This window comes from Belonocnema kinseyi, chromosome 6 (assembly GCF_010883055.1).
Source record: "Belonocnema kinseyi isolate 2016_QV_RU_SX_M_011 chromosome 6, B_treatae_v1, whole genome shotgun sequence".
Lineage (NCBI taxonomy): Eukaryota > Metazoa > Arthropoda > Insecta > Hymenoptera > Cynipidae > Belonocnema > Belonocnema kinseyi.
In genome coordinates this window covers 8,271,021-8,295,551 of record NC_046662.1, presented here as the reverse complement: position 1 = coordinate 8,295,551, position 24,531 = coordinate 8,271,021, and the positions used below count along the sequence as shown (strand labels likewise).

At 24.9% G+C, this 24,531-nt stretch overlaps 2 protein-coding genes across 3 annotated transcripts in view; one reads left to right on the top strand and one right to left on the bottom strand.

The window, feature by feature from the left end:
• Positions 1-5,682: 5,682 nt before the first annotated feature.
• LOC117175150 (NECAP-like protein CG9132) lies at positions 5,683-9,917 on the bottom strand. The gene is made up of 3 exons (XM_033364738.1): positions 9,690-9,917; positions 8,873-9,269; positions 5,683-6,248 (listed from the first exon to the last, which is right to left on the bottom strand). The coding sequence occupies exons 1-3, from the start codon at positions 9,773-9,775 to the stop codon at positions 5,988-5,990; spliced, it is 744 nt and encodes a 247-aa protein (XP_033220629.1). The 5' UTR covers positions 9,776-9,917; the 3' UTR covers positions 5,683-5,987.
• A 3,383-nt stretch (positions 9,918-13,300) lies between these two features.
• LOC117174690 overlaps positions 13,301-24,531 on the top strand; it is a 19,919-nt gene continuing 8,688 nt past the window's right edge. Inside the window, exons 1-5 of one of the 2 annotated variants that reach the window (XM_033363993.1) lie at positions 13,301-13,550; positions 13,648-13,748; positions 13,832-13,949; positions 16,906-17,253; positions 21,629-21,907. In XM_033363993.1, the coding sequence (XP_033219884.1) occupies positions 13,651-13,748; positions 13,832-13,949; positions 16,906-17,253; positions 21,629-21,907 (843 nt within the window). In that variant the 5' untranslated portion in view covers positions 13,301-13,550; positions 13,648-13,650. Of the gene's footprint in view, positions 13,749-13,831; positions 13,950-16,905; positions 17,254-21,628; positions 21,908-24,531 lie in introns of both variants that reach the window. The other variant, XM_033363992.1, reaches the window with a different exon arrangement.

The following is a 24,531-nucleotide window of genomic DNA, read 5'->3' as shown; positions in this document are numbered from 1 at the left end:
ATATTGGCGCACTGCTCTTTTATGGTTCATACCAATCGTTCCAATTCCAGGATACTTAGGCCGTTTAAAATGCATTCATGGCAATATAAAGAGTTCTAAAAGTTTTTGAAAATAAATCTTTTCAAATTCTTTGTATTTAAAAACAAAAATAAAGAGAGAAAAAATTAGAATAATACAAAAATCCTCTCCAATATTACGTATCAGAGAAAATAATTTTTCACATTTTAATTTTTAATTCCTTTTTATTTTAGCATTTTAACTGCTACAGAAAAACAGAATTTTGTTTTAAAATTTAATTAATGAATTAGAAAATAAGTAACTGTTATTTAGATTGAAACTTCGCACCTTCTAAATAATATAATTATTGAATAACAAAAGCCATGAAAATTAAATGTATCTTTTTTCTTCTGGTAAAAAATTGATAGCTGCGAGGCACTTATTAGTTTTTTAAAGAAAACTTGGTATAATTCTAGAATTGGAAAATGTCTGCGAAACTTTAGTTTATCAAAAATATGCAGCATTATAATTAAAAGTTATTCCCAGGAAAATTTAAAACTGATATTTTATATTATTAATAAAATAGGAATAAAATACTCATTTAAGCTGCATATGTTCATGAAAATCCGATTTTTCGTGTAAAAAATCAATTTTTTTACGATTTTTCAAATAATAAATTATAAACTAATGTGCGTTGCCTTTAATATCAAACACTCAATTTCTCCAATTATTTAGAATTATGAATTGTTTAGAATTATGAATTATGAATTTTCAAAGTTTGTGTTTGATATTGTAAAATAAACAGTTGCATTTGAAACGAAAAAATTCATTTTGTACCAAAAAAGACTAATTTTCACAAAATATAAAAAAATTTAAACCAAATATAAATTTTCTACTAAATGGTTCAATTTTAGAATCCAAAGTACGAATACTCCACAAAACAGTGGACTTTTCAACAAATCATTTGAATTTTTTAACAAAAATCAAACGAATTTTGAACTAAAATTATGAATCAACCAAAAAGCTGAATTTTTAAGAAAGATAGTTCAAATTTAAAACTAAAAGCATGAATTTTCAACAATAAATGTAATAGATATTTCAAAAAAAAAAAAGATTATAATTAGAATTTAAAAACAGCTAGATTTATCCAACAAAAACGAATTTTCAACCAAATAATTAAAATTTTGTATTAAATTGTTAAATTTTAGAACTCAAAACATAAATGTTCTACAGAACAGTTAACTTTTTAACTAGAAAATTAATATACTATAAAAAAAGACTAGATTTTAACCAGAAGGTTGCAATTTTTACTACAAAAGGTGACATTTCTACACTAAGAGATGGTATTTTCAACCAAAAAGATAAATAAACAACAAAATCGGTAAATTTTGAATTTAGAAAAATTGTTAGTCAAGAAAAATAAATTTCAATAAATTTGTTGAATTTTGAAGTCAAAAAACGATTTTTCAACAAAGCAGTTGAATTTTCAAACAAGAAGTATGACTTTTAAATGAAATTGTTGAATTTTCAAGAAAACAATTTCATTTTGAACGAAAAAATAAAATTTGTGATTGAAAATAGTATTTATACTATTTTTGGCCTCTGAATTCTACCCTGTTTAAATAATAGGGTGACCGCTGAACCGGGAAATCACCGGGAATTTTATGAGACCGGGAAATGACAGTGAATTTACTTTTTGACCGGGAATTTTACCAATTTTTTTGAATAAAATATTTGTCCAACTTTGATTTCAACCGTTTTCAAATAATTATTTAAATTGTGATTTTTTAAATTATGATAGCATTAAGTTTAAAATGCATAATTCGACAATCTTTCGCCTTAAAAATTTTCCATTCTACATTTTTAATTTTTTTAAAGACTTGAACAATTAAAAATTGGAACCATTTAAAATAGCAGATTTTTGATAACAACAAAATTTTTAGTTGATCTTTAAATATAAATTAATTCACGACTTTTCAAATTAGATATTACTTTAAGAATGAAAAAGTCTGATTAGTTAAGCAAATGTAAAACCTGGATTGAAACTTTATAAACTATTTTCAATTTTCAACTAACTTAAAAGTGATATATTCATAAGCAGAGATTTTTATTTTTCAAATATTATTTCAGTCTAAAATATCAGTAATTATAAATTGAATATTCAAAACTAAACTTTAGACTTTACAATTTTAATTGTTCTATTTAAAAAAATTTCATTTGTGAGTCAAATCGTTGAATTTCGATATATAAATAGCAATTTAACACCTGTTATTCTTTGAAAAAATCAGAAAGTTAAAGAAATTTTTAGAAGTTTCGAACAAATTTGAAAATAATTAAAAATTTCAAAATTATTTCAAATAATCTAAACGAAGTGTCTACGTGTACCGATGAGATACTGCTATTTGTACCAAAATTTCTATGCAAATAGTGCTTGGCCTAATTTGAAATCAAATATAGATTTTAGCAGATTTTAAACAAAAAATTTCTAAGCTTTTTAAAAATTTTGAAAGGATTTTAAGGGAATTTTTTCAATTTTGAAGGATTAAAAAAAAAACAAAAAAAATTTTAATCATTTTAGAAGATGTTTAGAAGTTCTGAAAAAATTGTAGAAATAATTTAAAATTTAATGTCAATTTTTCAAGATTTTGAAATAAAATTATGAATTTTGAAAGTTGTATTCAGTTTAAAAAATATATAATTGTTCAATTTTTAATTTTTCTAGCTTAAAATTGCATTGATTCATTCTTCAATTTAGATTATTGCAAATTAGAACTTGGATTTATATTTTTGGAACCGAATATATTTAATTTTAAATTGTTCAGTTGAAAAGTTAATTTTACAAGTTTAAAATTCAAGAGTTACATTTTAAGTGGTTTAATTTGCAGCTCAGTTTTTATCACTTCAAATGGAAAAAAATTGACATTAGTGTAATTTTTTTATTTCACTGGCGGTGAAAAATATTTGTGAACCGAGAAAAACCCGGGAAATTTTTTTCTTTCATTAAAACGGCCACCCTGAATTAAGCAATTAAGTGTTATTTTAAGACAGGGTGGACGTCTTAATCGACGAAATAAATTCCCGCACTCAAAGTAGAACTGTTAAATTTTGAACTTTTAAAATTGAAATTTAAGTTTTTAATTAAAGAATTTTGTATTCAAATGCTTAATAATTGAAGGTACTAGCATTTTTCAATATAAAAATATATAAATCCTCGTTATCATTTTAAGGAATTTTAAGGTAGAAACATTAAATACTGACAAATTAAAAAATTTTAACTGAAAACTTCTTAAATTAGAAATTCAATTATTTTCTTTTTAAATGGTTTAAACATCCTTGGAAAGCTTAAAATTTTATCTAAAAACCTTGAGAAATCTAGAAGTTGTTTTAAATTGGTTTTAAATTAAAAATTATTTTGGAAATTTTTTCAGAACTTCTAAATATCTGTCAAAATGAATTGATTTTTTTTCTACAATTTTCAGAAAATCCTGAAAATTTTAGAAAATTTCTGTACAATTTGGATGTATAAATAAAAATTGAACATTTATTATTTGTATGCGAAATTTGAGTAATTTTAAGAAATAAGTAGAACTTTTAAAAAGATTCAAACTCAACGTAAAACTTGAAATGATAGCCTAATATTAAACAAAATGTATATTTTCGCAGATTTTAAACAAAAAAATAGATTCTTTTTAAGAATTTGAAAGGCTTGAAAAGAATAAACATTTTCTAAAGATTCCTAGGAAGATTCCATTTTGAAAAATGATTTTAAGAGAATATTTAAAAAGTTTCTCAAAGATTTAAACCAAATTTTCAAACAGATTCTAGAATATTTAAAGAAAACTTTCTAAAATTTGCATGACAATTTTTTATCTTTTTAAAACTCCTATATATCTCTTAAAATTACTCAATTTTTTTTTTTCTAAAAATGTTAATTTGTAAATTATACATTAAAATTTAAAAATGTCACTCACAAACTAAGTATTTTTCAAATACAACAATTAAAATTATAACGGTAAAAGTTTAAAGGCTCTTCGAAATTTTAACGAGTACAGGCTTACTATATCAAACAATTCAGTTAAAGATTCTTTACTTTTAAATATTTGGTTTCAATTTACTTGTATTGAATAAAAATTCAAATATTGCTAAATATTCAATAATTAATCTTTTTTTTAATTAAAAATTTCACATTGAATTAGTTTAAAATTGAATATTTTAGACTGAAAGAATATTTTTAATTTAATAAAATCCTTTAATTAAGAATATATTATCATGACATGAAAGGCTTTTATTTTTTATTTGTTCAAGTCTTTAAGAAAGCATTTAAAAATACTTTAAATTAAAAATGTAAGATTAAAAATAAAAATTTCAAATGGAAAATTTGTAATGTAAAAAAATTTTGAATTACGCTTTTTAATTTAAATAATAGCATAATTGAAAAACATAACAATTCAACTAATTATTTAAGAACTGTTGAAATCGAAAGTTAACAGATTTTTTTTCTACAAAATTGTAAAATTCCCGGTCAAAAAAAAAATCACTGTCAGTTCCGGGTCTAAAAAAAATTCCTGCTCCAGTGGCCACCCTGGTTATTTAGAGATATATGGGAATTCGCTAGATTTTAAACAATGCTAAAGGTTTTAAGTTCTTTTTTTTTAAACCAAAGAATTTTAGGAGATTTCGTTCCAAAGTGCATTTTCAAATAGTGTGCTCTCAATAGTTTAGTGCTTTTTTGATCAAAAATATTTATTTATACTTCTAAGTATCACGATTTCATTACTATTAATTAAGGAATTTTTAGAAGAGGAAATATTCTTGATTTTATGGGAACGACTTAAAATATATAAAAATGGTTTATTAAATTTTTTAATTTTTTCGGGCTTTTTTATATTGCCATGAATGTATTTCGAACCTGCATATAAATCGCATCCGATATTTTCGAGTCCTTGAAAACGGAAAAAAAAGGTGCGGAATTCATACAATAAATCCTGAATTCATTGAAACATCCTGATATTCAATCTGCATACTATCTTCAAATCTTTAAAATGTCCAACTTGACTTACGAAATTTGTAACGACAATGTCCATGCTACTCTACTGTCTTTTGTATAAAAATAAGTAATTTTGGATGACTATTCTAGGCTTTGAGTAAGTCTATTACAAAAGTTAATTTAATAACTGCAATTGTACATGTATACTGCTGGTATATCGCCAGAAAAAATATACTGTTTTGTGTTATTCTGCTCTCAACATTCGGGAAAGTGTAAAGAAAGTTAAATTTTAATGATTTCTTTTATACACAACAACATTCTTTTGGATTACTAAAAATAGTAATATTTTCAAGAAATGCGTAACCTTGTGCGCTGCAAATCAATGACATAACACTAACCACAGAGTTTTTTTCAGAAACTCCCAAATCAAGACACAAGTTTAAATATAAATATTAATCTGTTGTTGTTTTTTTCCCGCTCGTTTTTCCTAATCTAGCTCAATATTTCCAACTGTGATGAAAGAAAGTAACTGTCAATTCTGCAAATAACTGATCAGTAATCACACGTTTTTAATTTTACGTGCGACAGTCCACATGTACGCCTATCTCTAACTTACCGATAGTGATAACTTTGTAAAAGGAGTACTAGGAAATGTTTTATCTGCCAGTAAGAGACAGAAAGACGCATTCATCCAACAGTTTTTTTTTTTTTTTTATATTGCATCCATTAACTTCTTATCCACGCTTGAAATAAATATTTTATTAAAATTAACACCGCATGCGCATGTTAAAAAAAGTAATCAGTAAAATTTGTGGGGAAAAACTCGATTTCCAACTACACTTGAAGGTACTTTCTGCTCTTTCTTCGGCACATAACAGTTTCATAGACTCGATCCAATCAAACGTTATTTAAATATGTCTATATAACATTACTATTTCAAATATACATATTATGGAAATCTAGGCTAACGCTAATTTCAATTCCGCTGTTATTTATAATGAAATTAGAACTGTACCCAGCTTGCATTGGTGGTTGGGGTTGAAGAAGCTGCTGATTGTTGCTGTGACGCGCTGGCAAATTCACCCCATTCGGGATTGGTCGGTTGTTGACTTTGCTGGCCTTGCGCGGGTTTGTGCGCTGGCGAGGAAGTCGGAGTTTTCGCGGGCGGTGGAGCAATTTTTACACCTCCTGGGGGTGGTGGCAAGCCGATTCCAACACTAGAACGCTGTTTAGACTTGGATGAGACTTCGCTTCCATCCTTTTTCTACCGATTTATTTCAAGAAAAGAACGAATTTACTTAGAGAAAATTAATTAATTTTTAAAGAAACAGATGCAGAAAATAGTACAAATCCACAAAATAGTATAATGTTTTACCAAATTATTGAATTTTCAAGCCAAAAAAGAAATTTTTAACAAAACAGTTTAATTTACATACAAAAAGTATGAATTTTCAACCAAGTAGTATAACTTTCTACCAAATTGTTGAGTGGCAATCCAGAAGGCCAACTTTCCGTAAAAACTGATAAATTTTATACCCAAAAGTATGGAATTACAGGGAATCATAAAATTTTCACAAATAAAAGTTAATTTTCTACAAAAAAGAAAAATTAAAAAAAACTTTTTATACTTTTAAGCAAAGAGACGAACTTTCAACTATAATCATGAAGCTTCAAAGAAAAAAATGAACTCTAGCCAAATAGTTGTATTTTCTACCAAATTGTTAAACTTTCAACCAAAAAATAAGTTTTTTCTACTAAAACAGTCGAATCTTCTACCAAAAAAGGCGGATTTTTAATGAAACAATTAAATTTTTTACCCGAAAATATGAATTTTTAAACAAATTGTTAAATTTTCAAACCAAAAGGACAAAGTTTCTACCAAAAAATATGAATTTTCAATCGCACTGTTGAATTTTTTAGCCAAGAGACCTAATTTCCGTAAAAACTGCTAAATTTTAAATCCAAAAATATAAAATTTCATTAAAAAATGCTAATTTTTCATAAAAAAGACGTATTTCCAACAAAATAGTTTAATTTTCAAATAAAAAATATTTTTCGCTATTAAAACAGTTGAATTTTTAATAAAAACGATTAAAATTTATAACCAAAAATATTAATTTTCCACAAATTAGTATAATATTCTACCAAATTATTGAATTTTCAAGTCAAAAGAAGGAGTTATAACAGAAAGTTTAATTTTCATCAAAATTGTTAATTTTCATAAAAAAAAAGGGTAATTTTCTACAAAAAAAGAGGAATTTTCAATAAAATAGTTACACTTTTAAGGGAAGAGATGAATTTTCAATCAAAATGATGAAATCTCAACGAAAAAAAAATTCTAGCCCAATAGTTGTATTTTTTACCAAATTCTTGAACTTTAGCCAAAGGACCATTTTTTTTTAACAAAGAAACTTAATTTTCAAAGATAAAGGTTTTTTTCCACTAAAACAGGCTATTTTTAAACCAAAAAAGGCGGATTTTTAAGAAAATAATTTTATTTTCTACCCAAAAATATGAATTTTCAACCAAAATGAAGAAGCTTCAACGAAAAAATGTACTTTTAGCCAAATAGTTGTATTTTCTATCAAATTGTTCAACTTCCAAGCCAAAAAGACGATTTTCCAAAAAAACAGTTTAATTTTCAAATAAAAAATATGTTTTTCTATTAAAACAGTCAAATTCGCAACCCAAAAAGATATATTTAAAAAAAAAACACAATACAAATTTCTAACGAAAATATGAATTTTCCACTAAATAGTATAATATTCTACTAAATAATAGAATTTTCAAGGCAAAAAACGAATTTTTAACAAAACAGTTTAAGTTTCAACCAAAAAGTATGAATTTTCAACTAAGTAGTAGAACTTTTTACCAAATAGTTGTATTTTCTATCAAATTGTTCAACTTGCAAGCCAAAAAGACGATTTTCCAACAAAACAGTTTAATTTTCAAATAAAAAATATGTTTCTCTATTAAAACAGTCGAATTTTAATCCCACAAAGATGGATTTTTAATCAAAACAATTAAAATTTGTAACCAAAATATGAATTTTCAAACAAATTGTTAGTATTTCAACCCAAAAGGAAAAACTTTCTACCCAAAAATATGAATTTTCAATCGAACTGTTGAATTTTTTTTTAGCAAAAAGACCTAATTTCCGTAAAAACTGTTAAATTTTAAATCGAAAAATATAAAATTTCATAAAAAATGTGAATACGAGGTTTCAACCAAATTTTTAGATTTTCATCCCGAAAGGATGAACTTTCAACCAACCTGTTAAAGTTGTAAGCCTAAAGGCCGAACTTCCGTAACAACTGTTAAATTTTAAACCTAAAAATATACAACTTCATAAAAATAATAATATTTCAGTTTAAAAAATTTGAATTTACAAGAAAATAGTTACACCTTTAAGCAAAGAGACGAATTTCTATTTAAAATGATGAAGCTTCAACAAAAAAATATGAAATTTTAATCAAATAATTGTATTTTCTACAAAAATGATAAATTTTCAACTAAAAAAGACGAATTTTCAATAGCAACAATTGAATTTTCCACAAAATAGTAGAACTTTCTACTAAATTATTCAATTTTCAAGCTGAAAGTACGAACTTTCAACAAAACACTAAAATTGTCAACCGAATAACAAGATTTGTAAAAAAAAGGATGATTTACCAACTAAAAATATAACAGTACTTTTCAATTAAAAACAAAGAACTATCAATGAAAATAGTTGGATGTTCTTATTGAATTCTATTAATTCAATTCGTATTTAAACCCAAAAACAGAGAAAGTTCGCTGAAAACAAGGGTTTTTAAAAACAGAAATTCTTTTTTAGAAAAAAGGGGAGAAAGAGTATGAAATTCGGAATTAATTTTCAGAATTGCTCACCGTGATTTTCATGTTTATTTTAATAGTTTCTCCTTCCTTAAATCTGAGATCGAGTTCTTGCTTTGGCGTTTCTTTTTCCTTCTCAATTTGATCCCTGTTTTTCAACCATTTGAAGTGATCCTGGAGAGCTACATTAAGATCAAAACTATCCGATCGATCTAGGAAGCCGACACCGATAAATGCCGTCCGACCATTGTCATCCTGAATTCTTAAAACAAAATATCGCGAGGAATCGGTGACGGCCTCAACCGCGACTCCAGGGTACGTTTCAATCGGACATTTCGCAAATAATTGTCCCGTAATTTTATCCTCAAGTTTTAAGGTAACTGAATCACCTTGAGACACTAGCCGCATGCGCCCTGTCCACGACGGTTCTTGTAAATTCCAGTCGGCTGCGCTGTAAATTAATAAAAAAAAGAAATTGGGAAAACTTCAAAACACAAATTATTTTCGCGATTTTTGCAAAAAAGAATGTGTGCCTGCAAAAATATTGAAATTAAATTAATTGAGCTGAATTGATTCGGTTCAAACTAGCTCAATTCAAGTTGAAACAAGGGTTTTCAGGATACTGTTCTCGTACGGAATAACGGTATTGATATTGAGTGCAAAAAATGATACGCTTGTGCAAGCACAACATAATGGTGGCAACATGGTTATAAAATCTAATCTGGAACTATTTATATGTACAGATTTGAATATACGTATTTGAGAAATAAAAAATAGTTTAGGGAGGAAGACAATGCGAGGGCAAAACAATGGTGTTTTTTGGATATCTAGAAAATGAGAACTTGGATAAAACATGATAGATTATGCTTACCGATAACCCCTATTTGTAGCCCTCGGCGGTATTTTGAATACAAAAACTTCAGATTTGACAAGCAGCACGCTCTCATACGACTCCATTATATTTTATAATGGAAAATTCGATGACTGTATGATAAAAGCTGTCACTTTTTTCGTAGCCTATATAATATTGACAACTCGTTCATACAGTCTGATTCTAGTGACGTATCCCAAGTTTGACGTGAATGATAAGTTTTATCGCAGTTACGCCTCTTATACTTTTTAAGCCACTGGTCACCATGATCTTTAAACAACAGAGGTTATCCAGGAGCACAAGTTTCTTGATAGATATAGACAGGAGCGACAGGACTAGAGTTCTGAGCCGGTTATATTACTTTGAGAACGGCAACGAGAATGAGAATATTACCGAGAAATAAATTCTCTGAGAATTTATGAGAATCTCAGAATTTATTTTAATTAATAGAAAATTGAATTTTTTCTTTAACTTTTCGGTTGAAAATTCAACTCTTTTTTTTAAAGTTTGTCTTTTTTATGTTAAAGTTTACCTGCTTTAGCCGAAATTAGATCTGTTTTTGATAAAAATGTAACTGTTTGTTTAGAAATTATGCTATTATACTATTTTCTTTAAAACTTAACTATTTCGTAGAAAATTTACTTTTTGCTGAAAATTTATATTTTGGCGTTGAAAAATGAACTGAAATATTTTCTGGATGAAAGTTTCACTTATAAAAAAAATTTGTTTTTTATTACAAATTCATCTGTTTTAGTACGAAATTGATCTTTTTTTAATAAAAATGCAACTATTTTGTGGAGAATTCAACAATTTTGTTAAAAAGTCATCCTTTTTATTAAAAATTCGTCTTTTTGGATTGAAAATTCAATTTTTTTGGTAGAAAGTTTTTGGTTAAAAATCGTTCGTCTTTGTTTGATAATTCAACTAATTTGTTTAAAACATTTGGTTGAATCGATTTGTTAAGAAATCACTTTTTTTGTTAAAGATTTATATTTTAAGTTGAAAAGTTATCTCGTTGGTTAATAGATTAATTATCTTGTTATAAATTAATCTTTTTCAATTGAAAAATCAACTACTTGAATCAAAGTTAAACTACATTGCGAAATTCTGTTTATTAAAGGCTTATTTCTGGTTGAAAATTAAACTGTTTATTGCAAAATATTTCTTTTTGTTTGTTTAGAATTCATTTTTAATAGAAAATGGAACTTCTCAATTTTTTAAGATTGATCTATTTTGTTTAAAAATTCGCGTTTTTTTCGTAAAAAAATTATTTTTTAGTTTGAAATTTCTTTGTTTTGCGTAAAAATGCATCAGTTTCGTGTGAAATTAATTTTTTGTTGAACAGTCATATTTTTTGTTTGAAAATTGAATTTTTATTAAGAAAATTTGTGTTCTGCTTTGAAGGTTCAATAATTTAGATAAAATTTTATTTATTTTTTAGTCAAAAATCTTTATTTGTTGGAAATTCGTCTTTTTGGTTTTAAAATTCTTTTCTTTTATTGTATAAATTTTATTCTTTTTTTATTAAAATATAAACAATGACACTTTTTCGTTGTAAATTTGTCTTTTTAGGTTGAATATTTAACTATTATGTTAAAAATTTCATTATTTTGTTAAAAATTTCAGTATTTTGTTAAAGAGTTATCTTTTAAACTAGAAAAAACTTTTTTTGTTTGTTTGAAATAATCTAATACATTTGAAAATTTGAAATTTGTATATGAAACACTGAAATTCCTGAATATGTCTGAGCTAGAAAATAATTTATATTCAACCGCTGATATAACCTGAGCAATAAAAATATTGTTAAAAATCATAAATTCTTAAATTCTTTTAAATTCTGTCATATTCTCGGTTATATAACCTGAACTTAAATTCTCGAGAATTTAAGAACTCTAGGCAGGAGCCAGTGTGCTCACATTAACTGAGTTTTACACATTGCGCATGCGTAGCTTAGGTGATCTTATTGGTTACCGCTGTCCCGCTGATTTGGTTTTGATTTCTAAAAATAAAAAATCTATTTTAAATTGCACGAAATATATTTTTGTTAAAAGATACGTAAGAGTATTTATGATGCTTACATAACATCCTGGCCGTGGGCAAGTTTAGTTTCTGTTCAATAATAATAAGAGTTATAGACGGCAAAAAATTAGACAAAAAGTGCTCTTCATCTTCGTCACTCTAATGGGACAAAAAACAAACTGGCCTGCAGCCGGAAAGGTATATAGGCACCTTTAGGGTACCTTTTCCTTAATCTCGATTTTGAATTAGGGTACCTTTTCACGGAGGCCTGGGATGAGATTCTGATGCCCTTAAATCTAGTTAAGTGGAAAAATGCCATTAGTCAGGAAGAGACATAACTATCTCCATCTCTTTTTAACGAATATCATTTCTTAGACCTTAGAACTTCTTATAGGTTCGCTAGTGGGTGCCACATCTAAGCTTATAATATATTTGTCCATACATACGTTCTGCCTGCCTTAACTTCACCTTATTCGTCTTAATGATAGGCTAGGCCGCTAGCGCATATTTGGAACAAACGTAAACAAAACACGCAATGAACACGCGGACCGCGAAGTTTATGTGACCGAGTATATGTCCGGGAGTACGGGAATATGGCCAAGAATTCTCAGTTTAAAAAATTTCATCATAAAGAAAAGGCTGTTCTACATAGAATTGTAATATTAGTATAGTGAATATAAATTTAAATAATAGTTAAATACTTAAAAAACCATTACTTAATATTCTGTACAAGTAAAATACAAATATAAGTTTATTTTTAAATGACGGACACAGTCGCCAGAACGTGACGGGATTTTGAATGTCCGAGAAATTTAGAACTCCATAGCTGACACTGGCTAGTGATTTAACGCAATCTGCAAAACGCAACGCATTCCGAGCTCATGGGACGCCACCCTAGTCATCCCTAAAGTAGTGGCACATGCTCATGCAAGAAATTTAATAATGACCGAATTTTTTCAAGCTTGTCTGGTCAAATATATTATAAGCCTAAATACAGCACCATTTTAGCGAATCTATAATAAGTTTCATGAACTAAAAAATGCTGTTGGTTAATAAGAGATATAGATATCTCCATCTCTTTTTAACCAGTGAGATTTTTTTAGTTCTTGGAACTTGTTATAGGTTCGCTAGAGAGGTGTCACCTCTAGGATTATTTTAACATTTTTATTAGAAACGATCCTTCATGTAGAAAAACCCCACTCTACACAAATAAAAAAAAGTTGACAAAATGGAAAACATAACATAAAAAAAACTGTAAGATACGTCAGGTATTTTACTTTCCCATCCCGGTCCACCAGTCATTATCCATGAAGGTGCAATCCCATATGGGCCAGAAACTCGTGAGAGCGAAAGAGATCGAGAGATATATTTGTTTCTTTCACTCTTAGAGGTTTCTGCTTTCCGCCGACATTTTCTACCCACATGGAACTGCACCTTGATCCTTGAAAAGGACAGGTATAGACACTCTTATTTTCTCTTTCATTCTATTCCCATTCTGTGTGTCTATGTCACTGGTAGTCCACGCGCTTCTCGTTGCTTATGTAGTTTATGTTCAGAACAGTTCACATTTTCCGAAATAAAAACTGATAAAAACCGCAACCGGTTTTGAGGGTTTTGAGTTACTTTTTATCATTTTTACTTTAATTACTTAATACATAGGAAAGTAAGGTGTTTTAGGGACTACATAGTGCTTTAGAGTGACATTAGATAATTTTTCTAAAGATTAACAACACTTTTGACAGTATTTTCATTGAATGAAAATGATTATATCAACAAGTCTCACATTTAGGTTAGGAAAAAGACGTGGATAGCGTGACCAGCAACAGCCGTTTCCATATTTAGGTCAAAATTAATAAAGTTTTTGAATGAAAACAGTGTAGTATTTTTATTAATACACGGCTCGAGAATTGATGGTTCATTTTTCTGCTATCTTATTTAGAAGATGGAACTCAACCCAGATATATTATTCAATTTCGCGCCAATTTTGTTCACGTTTATTTTCATATTCGTCGTTTTACTGACAGTCTTCCATAAATTGAAGTAAGTGTATGGTTCACAACAATACAATTGTAAACAGAAAATCATTTCTTTCATACTTTATAACATATAAATTTGTGATGCAGAATTCGATGGCCAGTTAGAGCAAATTGTTGGTTTTGTAATTATGATGCAAGTATTTGGAGACATGAAGTGGATTGGTGGCTATGCCCATCTTGCAGCCAGTATAATGGATTTTCAAAGGTATTTTATTATAATCTACAAAAATCGCCAAAATTACTAATCGCACCGTAAAATTTAACTAAACTTTAAATTACTGAATTTTACAATTTAGTTGAAAATTCGTTTTTTTAACACATTCTTTTAACTGAAAATTTAACTTCTATTTTCAGCAGAAAAGTGATATATTTTTATTAAACGTTCAACAGCTTTGTTTTATTTTTTTTCTCGCCCTAATGAAAAATCTTAGTTTAAAATTCGACCAATTTTGCTTTTGTCTCAAATGAAAATTCTTTATTTGTTGACAATTTAACTCTTACTGAAATACGTAATTTTTAATTGAATTTAACTGTTTGTTGTTCAAAATTAAAATATTTTTTGGTTGAAGATTAATTTTTTTTACATTAAAAATTAATTCTTTTTTACTGCTACTGTTTTGTTAAAAAATCTTTTTTTATTCAAAATAATGTTTTAACTGAAAGTTGCATGTTTTTTTTAAACTGTCGTTTTTTGGTAGAAAATTCTCTTTGGTAGAAAACTTTAATTAATTTTTTCTTCGTTGAAAATTAATTTTTAAACTGAATTAAATTTAATTCATGTAGTTTGTTGAAAAATAACTTTCTGGTGGAAAATGTAGCTTTTTAATTAAAATATCATGTATTTTGTTGAGAATTCTTTTTTTTGTACAAAATTAATATTTTTGGTTGAAAATTTAACATTTTAAAAAAATTAATGTATTTTGTCGAAAATTCGTCCTTTTTGGTAGAAAAATATTCTTTTTTGCTTGCAAATTCAATACTTTAATTGAATTAATTTTTTTCTCCTTTAAATGAAAAATCATTCTTTGTTAAAAATTACACTCCTGTTGAAAATACGTATTTTTTGGTTGGATTCAACTGTTTTGCTTTAAAATTAAAATTTTGTTAAAATATTAGCTATTACATTTTTCCTTGAGAATTCGTCTTTTTCGCTTGAAAATTCAATTAATTGGTTGAAATTTAAACTTTTTTGTTGAAAATTGATTTTTTGTTTTTGAAAACTCCATCATTTTAGTTGAAAATTATTTTGTTTTAATTAAAAATGTAACTATTCAATTTTTGGTTTAAGATTTATTTTTTTTTTCGAAAATTTTTCTTGGTAATAAATTAATCTTCTTAATTGAAATTTAATTTTTTTAGTAAAAAATTAATTTTCTTGGTTCAAAATTCATCGTTTTAGTTGAAAATTAAATTATTTCGGTTGATAAATCATTTTAGTTGAAAATTAATCTCTTTGGTTGTAGATTTAACTATTTTGTTGCAAATTCGTTTTTTATTTTCGTTGAAAATTAATTTTTAAACTGAAAATTAACCTATTTCAGTTGTAAAATTTTAGTTAAAACTCATGAAAAATGAAATCATCCTTTTTAGTAGAAAAATTAATCTTTGCTTTTGTAACTGAAAATGTAGTTATTCAATTTTCGGTTAAAAAGTTATCTTTTTAATTTGAAAATTCGTATATTTTGGTGAAAATTTTTCTTTTTGAGTTACAAATTCAAATATTCCACTTGAATCTTCTTTTTATTTGAAAATTAATTTCGTTTTTGTTGAAAATTAATTTTTTAAACTGAAATTTAACCTATTCCAGTTGAAAATTTAACTATGTTGCTGTAAATTCGTTTTTTATCTTGGATAAAGATTTTTTTTACAGAAAATTTAACTAATCCAGTTGAATATTCCAATATTTTTGTTAAAAATTCATCTATTTGATATAAAATTGGTCTTTTTGGTAGAAAATTAATCCGATTGGTTCAAAATTCTTCATTTTGTTTGAAAATTCAACTAATTGTTTGAAAGCTGAACTCTTTTGTTAAAATTCACTTTTTTTATGATTCATCATTTTAATTGAAAATTGAACTCTGGTTGAAAATTATTTGATTTTTTTCATTAAAAATTAGTTTTTGAGGTAAGAATTAACCTGTTCCAGTTTAAAATTTAACTTTTTTTTTCGATTAAAATTTTTTTTAACTGAAACTTTATTTATTAAAATGTCTGTTTTTATTTGAAAGTTATTTTTGTCTTCGTTGAAAAATATTTTTTTAACTGAATATTTAGTTGAAAATGCATCTATTTGATTCAAAATTGGTCTTTTTAGTAGAAAATTAATCCTATTGGTTTAAAATTGTTCTTTTTGATTGAAAATTCAACTACTTGTTTGAAAGTTAAACTTTTTTGTTAAAATTCACTTTTGTTGTCAAGAATCATCATTTTTATTGAAAATTAAACTTTTGTTGAAAATTTAATTATTTTTACGAGAATTAGTTGATAATTAATTTTTTAGGCAAAGAATTAACCTGTCCCAGTTCAAAATTTAACATTTTCTCAAATTTGTTTTATTTTTCGATCAAAAATTAATTTTGTAAACTTAAACTTTATTTATTGAAATTGCTGATTAAAAATGTAGCTTTTTTAGTTGAAGTGTAGTGTATTTTGTTAAGAATTCATCTTTTTGCTGGAAAATTGATCTTATTCCTCATGTTTCTACTGGATTTCTACTTACGTTTAAAATATTTTTAATTCCAAATATAAATATATATTAAATTTGCGCTGAATTTTAAGTATAAAAATATAAAATAATAGTTTGTTATAATTATAATTCAAATTCGTGAACTTTAAGAACAAATGAAGTAAATGATTATTTTTGTTTTTAGTATTCTTAATTTATTTAATTATTCGATTGTGATGAGATATTTATTAAGGCTTTCTGAATTAAACATATTAATGTCAGTTCCATTTATCAATAAATAATGTAAAAATTTTAAATAAAATAAAATATATCAAATTTAACTCTTTTGTTGAAAAATATCCCTTTTTTGTGCTCAAGAGTTAATTTTTTTAACTGCAAATTTGTTTATATCGAAGATTCATCATTATGGTTGTAAATTCATTTCTTTCGTTAAAAATTGAACCATTTTCAGTTCTAATCGTCCGACTTTTTTCAGGATGGAGATTATAACTATTCTATACCAGAACAAAAAGAAATGCCTGAATCTGCCACGTTTTATACTTCTCGACACGCTTCTAATTTAACCAATTACAAAAATGGCCTCTGTTTTAATTGCAATGATAATGAAGAACTCAAATTGTACGAATTGCGTAAGTTTGAACAAATTGGTTCAAAAAGCAGCGAAAAGGAATTGCTACAATTCAGACAGACTGTCGAGGAGAAATATCCATTATGTTCTGGATGCAAACAAGTTGTGAATGACGTTTTACATAAACAGTCATTGTGGCTTGCTCGATATAAGATGTTGTTCTTTAAACAAAGGCCCATAAAAGCAATCATGAATGTAAGTATCACGTTTGCTCATTTTTGTGTGCTACTTCCTGATTTTTCAAGTCCGAATATCAAATTGCCTAAAAAAATTGGAATTGAATTGTATTCGATTTTCAGGGGAAAAAATAACAAAATTTCAAGAAATTTAATTTAAAAATCTGGGAGCTTACTTCTGATAGCAGTAAAATTCATTTATTATTTTATTTATTTAGAAATGAAAGTAGTTGTTTACAAATTTAATTTACATCGTAAAAAAATCGTTTTTTTTTTTCTAGAAAATTAATCTTTATGGTTGAAAATTTTGATGTCCATTTTTGGTTGAAAATTGATAGTTTCTTGTTGAAAATTCAACAATTTTGATGAGAATTTGTATTTTTTAAATTGAAAATTCAACTATTTTGTTGAAAATTTACAATATTTAGTATAAAATCGATTTTTTAGTAGAAAATTATCTTTTTCTTTGCAGGTTAATTTTCTTGATTAAAAATTCAAATATTACAGTTAAATATTGACTATTTTAGTTAAAAATTCCTTTTTTTAGGTTGGAAATAAAATTACTTGGTTGAGAGTTAAATTTTTTTGTTAAAAATGATTTTTTTTTGGTGAAAATTCGTCATTTTAATCAAAAATGAATTTCTTTGGTTGAAAAATGTTTTTTTTTTCTTTTGATGAAGGAACAATTGTTTGCCAAAAATTTAACTATTTTGTTGAAAATTTGTTTCTTTTTTTATTGTGCATTATTTTGTTTTTAAACTAAAAATTTAACTATTATTTCAGTTGAATATTCAATAATTTTACTTAAAACTTCAAGATGGCCGTTGGACCGGGAAATTTGGAAAACCGAGAAATGACCGGAAATTTTATGGGACTGGGGAAAACCGGGAAATGACAGTGAATTTATTTTTAACCGGGAATTTTACAAAATTGTTTAAATACAAAATTTTTCCAACTTTGATTTCAATCGTTTTTAAATAATTTCGTTATTGTGATTTTTATAAATTATTATATCATTTAGTTTAGAATGCTTAATTCGAAAATCTTTCACTTAAAATTTTTCCATTTTAAAAGTTAAAAAAAAAAGATTAAAAATTAAAAGTTTTAAAAATCGAAGATATTTAAATAAAAAACCGGATGACCGACGGGCCGGAAACCGGGATTTTTACGATTTTTCAGAAGAAAAATCTGCTCAATTTCGATTTTAACAGTTTTTTTAAATAATTGAAGTGCAGTTTTGAGAATTTAAAGAATTAAAAATTAAAAGCATTTGAAGTTGACAATTTTTGATAAAAAATAGTTTTATTTTATCAACTGTAAATATAAATAAATAAATTATTCTTAAAATGGATCTATACTCAAGTATAGAAATCTGAACTTTCTGTAACAATAATTTTTCAAAGTGAAAAATCCTTTTCAATTTCCTAAGAATCTTAAGAAAATTTGTATTCTTTTGTAGTCTTTCACAATTCTTAAAAAAATTCTAAATTTTTTGTTTGAAATCTACGAAAATCTACATTTTATTTGAAATTCGGCTGTAAGTATTTGAAATTATTTAAAGTTCTAAATTGAATTCGAATTTTTTTTAAACTTCTATATATCTCTTAATATTGCTCTAATATTTTTACAAATAATAAGTGTTCTATTGTTATTTATAAATTCAAACTTATTTTTTTAATTTGCAGGTTTCTCTAAAAGTTACAGAAAAAATTCAATTTATTTTGAATGATATTTAAAAGTTCTGATGAAAAATTCAAAAATGATTTTGAATTTGGAAAAATTTAAAAGCACTTCTAAATTTTTTAAGATTTTGAAATAAAATTTTAAAGCTTTTGCAGGATGCCTAGACTATTTAAAAGAAAAATAATTCAACTTCTAATTTAAGAACTGTCAAGTTAAAAAAAATTATTTTTCAAATTTTAATGTGTCTTACTTAAAATTACTTAAAATAATATAATTTTGAACATTTTTAAAGTTCATTGCTTGATTCTTTAATTTATATTATTGAAAATGTTAACAATTTTTTAATTGAAAGACTTTTAAACTTCAATTAAATATTTACTATTTTAGTTAAAAATTCATCTTTAAGGTTGGAAATAAAATTACTTGGTTGAAAGTTAAATTCTTTTGTTGCAAATTATTTTTTTGGTTGAAAATTCGTAATTTTAATTAAAAATCCATTTGTTTGGTTGAAAAATGAGCGATTTGATTGAAAATTTGTTATTTTCTTTTGATGTAGAAGGAATTTTGTTGCCAAAAGTTTAACTATTTTGTTTAAAATTTGTTTCTTTTATATTGTACATTATTTTGTCTTTTAAACTAAAAATATAACTATTATTTCAGTTGAATATTCCATAATTTTACTTACAACTTCATCTCTTTGGTTGATCTTTTTTACTTGAAAATTCGTATTTGTTCAACTATTCCAGTTTAGGATTTACCATTTTAGTTAAAAATTCATAACTTTCTTTGAAAATGTAACTATTTTTTTTTAATTTAGTTTTTTTCTTTAAAGTAAGTTTCTTAATTGAAAGTAGTTTATTTTTTTAAATAAAAAATTGAACTTACTCTAATTGAATATTTCATAGTTTTAGTTGAACATTAATTTTTTGAACTTAAAATTTAAGTTTTGATTGACAATTAACGTTTTTTAGTAAAAATTGATGTTTTGTTGAAACTTCAACTGTTTCAGTTGGAGATGCATAATTTAACTTAACAATTTATAATTTAAGTAGAAAATTAAACTATTTTCTTGAAAATCCGTTTTTTGTTGGGACAAATTCATTTTTTCAATTAAAAGTTTAACTATTCCTTTTTTTCTTGGGAATTTATATTTTTAGTGGAAAATTGAAGTATTTGTTTTAAAATTAAATTATTTTGCAATTTCTTTGCTCTTTTGTGTAAACGGTTGTTCAGAATGAGTCTGGAATATTAATTTTTTTATTGAAATTGATTGAAAACTTACATTTTTTAGTTGAAAAATATATAATTTTTTTTGAAAAAATTAATCTGTATGATTGAAAATTTATCTTTTTGGTCTAATATTTTATTATTTGGTTCAAAATTCCTGTTTTATCTTCATGATTCGCCATTATGGTTGAAAATTTATTTATTTCGGTAAAAATAAAACTTTTTTGTTGATTTTTTTTTGAGAATTAATTTTTAACTGAAAGTTTAACTAATTTGTGATTTGTTGAAAATTTATTTACTTTTGTTGAAAGTTTAACTATTTTGTTGATTTTTTCGTTCCATTTTATTGAAAATTTATCTTATTTTGGTAGAAAATTAATTTTTAGAGTTGAAAACTCATATTTTTTACTGATAGTGCAACTATTTAGTTTAAAATTCATTTTTTTTTTGTTTCAAAAATTGATCATTATTTGTTTGAACTTATTCATGTTGTTAAAAATTTAACTATTTTATTTAAGAAAAATGTGTCGGTCGAAAATGAATTTAACTCCAAATTTAATTACTCATTGTTTTGGCAAAAATTTATCTTCTTTAGTTGAAAATTTTACTATTTTCTTGAAAATCCATGTATTTTGTTAAAATTCGTCTTTTGTGATAGAATATTAATCTTCTTGATGAAAAATGCATATTTTTTGTTGATAATTAATTTCCTTGATTATTTGCATTTTCCGGCAAATTTCTCTTTTTCTGATAGGAAATAAATCTTTATGGATGAAATGTGTATCCTTTCATTAAAAATTGAACTATTTTGTTAAAAAATTTTTTTTTTGCAAGAATCAGTTGTTTTTTTTCAATTGAAAATTTAATTACGAAACATTAAAATTGAAGAATTTCCAATTGTAAATCTTTAGAATTGAACTAAAAAAAAGCGATCAAAATTACACACCTTTTTAAACCATTTTAAAATATAAATCTTTAACACTGAATAATTTTCAGTTCAATATTTTTTTAAATTCAAGAATTTTCGATTATAACACTTCAACTTTTCAGTAGAAAATTAATCTTCTTTCTTTTAAATTAAACTGTTTTATTAAAAATTCATCGTTTTAAATTGAGAATTAATTTTTTTAACTAAAAAATTTTAATATTCCATATTTGCTTAAAAATTTAACCTTTTTTAATTGAATATTTCACTATTCGGTTGAAAATTTGTATTTTTTGGTAGAAATTTAATCTATTGGTAATTTTGAAATTAGGTTTTTGTTCAACCAAAACCAGACCACCAACAAAAATTTTGTAATTATATAAAATATTAAAAAAATTAATGTAAAAAAAGTTTCAAAGAATGCATTTTTTTAAATTTGCGTTTGCGATAGTTGCGTGTAAAAAATAATCAAACGGGGATGACAAAGGATTAATGCTCCTTTGGATCAAATCCCTGATTGGTAACTATTTCTATTTGTATTTTCTTCATATTTTTTCAGAGTGGACATAATATAGAGAAGCTTTTTAGAATCCTGTTGATAATTATGGACTCTTTAATAATCTATAATTCTCAATTTTGGCCACTATCGATTGTTGGCGTAATCTTACAATTGGGAATTTGTTTTATCCACTCTAATACGGAAAAGCAACGCGATATATTAGGAACAATATTGTGGATTTGCATAAGTGTAGTATTGCATATTGATGAATCTAAATTATTGAAAACTGATATCAGGAATTCCTGGATGTCACTGGAGTACATAACAAAATACCATTTCGTAAGTATTGACTGTTTATTTTTACGAAGAATATAAATTGTACCCAATTATCTCTTTCCCATCTCATAAAATATCTAAAATCGATCATTCTTACATTTTTTCTTTCCTTTTTGTTCTAAAAGTCATTGAAATCTTTGGAACCATTAATCAGAATTACATGGAAGGTATAAAACTTATCTAAAACTTTAAGGTATTTTTAAATATTCTGAAATCTTAGAAATATTTGTGGAATATTTGAGAAAGCTTTGAAATCATTCCGAAATATTTTTTTAATGTTTTCAAATCTGCGAGAAATCTTCTAAATTTTTGTGAAAATTTTGATAACTACGTAATTTCATTGAAATCTCTGAGATATTTTATCAAAATTATATGAAAGATGTAAAATGTATCTAAAAGTTAAGATTTTTTTGTAATCTTCAGGAAAAAACCGGGAAATGACAGTGATTTTTTTTTTATCGGGAATTTTACAAATTTTTAGAAGAAAAATATGCCCATGTTCGATGTCAACAGTTTTTAAATAATTAATTGAATTGTTATGTTTTTCAATTATGTTATTATTTAACTTACAATGCGTAATTAAAAGTTTTTTTTACTTTAAAAATTTTCCATTAAAAATTTTTATTTTTAAGCTTACATTTTTCTTTTTAAGAATTTTTGAATGCTTGAAAGTGAACCAAAAAGATTTGACTAAAATATCTTAAATCAGTTCAAAATTTAAGAATTTTCAGATTTTAACGTTAAAACTTAAACGGTTTCAATTTGAAAGACTTAGTCATTAAACAAATGTGAACGTGCGACTGAAAGTTTATAAACTATTTTCAACTTAAAAATAACTTCATAATAATATTTTCTTAATTAAAGGATTTTATTAAATTTAAAGTATTCTTTCAGTCTAAAATATTAAATTTTTAACCAAAAATAAAAAAAATTTTACTAAAAATTTGCATTTTTAAGGATAAATAATAAAACTTCTACAAAAATAAATGAACTTTTAAATCAAAAAGGCAAATTTTCAACAAAAGTGTTGAATTTTCTCCACATTCGATTTCAACAGTTTTTAAATAATTAGTTGAATTTTTGTGGTTTTCAATTATGCTATTATTTAGCTTACAATGCGTAATTAAAAATTTTTTATTCAAGAAATTTTCCATTTAAAAATGTTATTTCTAATCTTACAGTTTTAATTTAAAGAATTTTTAAATGCTTTCTTAAATACTTGAACAAATAAAAAATGAAAGCCTTTGACAAAACGATTTTAAATCAGTTCAAAATTGACTGAAAGTTTATAAACTATTTTCAACTTAAAAATAAGTTCATAATAACATATTCTTAATAAAAGGAATTTATTAAATTTAATATATTGTTTTAGTCTAAAATATTCAATTTTTAACCCATTCAATTGGAAATTTTTAATTTACAAAAAATATTAATTATTGAATATTTAGCAATATTCGAATTTTTATTTAAGAGAAGTAAATTAAAACCAAATATTTAAAAGTAAAGAATCTTTAACTCAATTTTTTGACATAAAACGCCTGGAATCGTTAAAATTTCGAAAAGCCTTTAAACTTTGAACGTTACAATTTTAATTGTTTTTAATTGAAAGATGCTTAATTTGTAAGTGAAATTTTAAAATTTTGATGTATAATTTACAAATGAACATTTGTATTAAAAAAATTTGAGTAATTTTAAGAGATATTTAGGAGTTTCAAAAAGATGAAAAATTATCATGCAAGATTTAAAAAGGTTTTCTCAAAATCTTCTAGAATACTTTTTGAAAATGTTATTTAAATCTTTGTTTTAAAATTTGCAGGATTTTCTGAAAATTGTAGAAAAAAAATCAATTAATTTTGACAGATATTTAGAATTTGTGAACAAATTTCCAAAATGATTAAAAATTTAAAACAAATTTAAAACAATTTCTAGATTTCTCAAGATTTTGAAATAAAATTTTGAAGCTTTTCAAGGATGTTTAAACTATTTAAAAAGAAAATAATTGAATTTCTTATTTAAGCATTGTTCAGTTTTAAAAAATTCGATTTTTCAATATTTAATGTTTCTAGCTTAAAATTCCTTAAAATTATATAATTTTGAACATTTAAAAGTTCATTGATTGATTTTTTAATTTAAAGCATTGAAAATGATAACATTGATTTATATTTTTTATATTTAACAATGTTAGTACCTTTAATTTTATACGCGTAAATTATTGAGCATTTGAATACAACATTTTTAAATTAAAAACTTTTAAATTTAAATTTTAAAAGTTTCTAAATTTAACAGTTCTTTTTTGAGTGCTTTCATTTGCAGCTCAGTTTTTATTACCTCAAGTGGATATTTTTTTAGCTTTGGTGTTCCATTTTTTTTTAATTTCATTGACCGTGAAAAATGTTTGCGAGCTGGGAAATGACCGGGAATTTATTTCGACGATTAAAACGGCCACCCTGAATCTTCTAAAGTTTTTTTAAATCTTTTTAAATCTTTGTGAAAACCCTGAGAAAACTTTTAGAAACCTTTGAAATCTTTTGAAATTTATGTGATATCTTTGAAATCTTTGTCAAATCATTTAAATCTTTGAAATCGTTTATCAAATTTATATGATTGATGTCAAATTCATCTAAAAG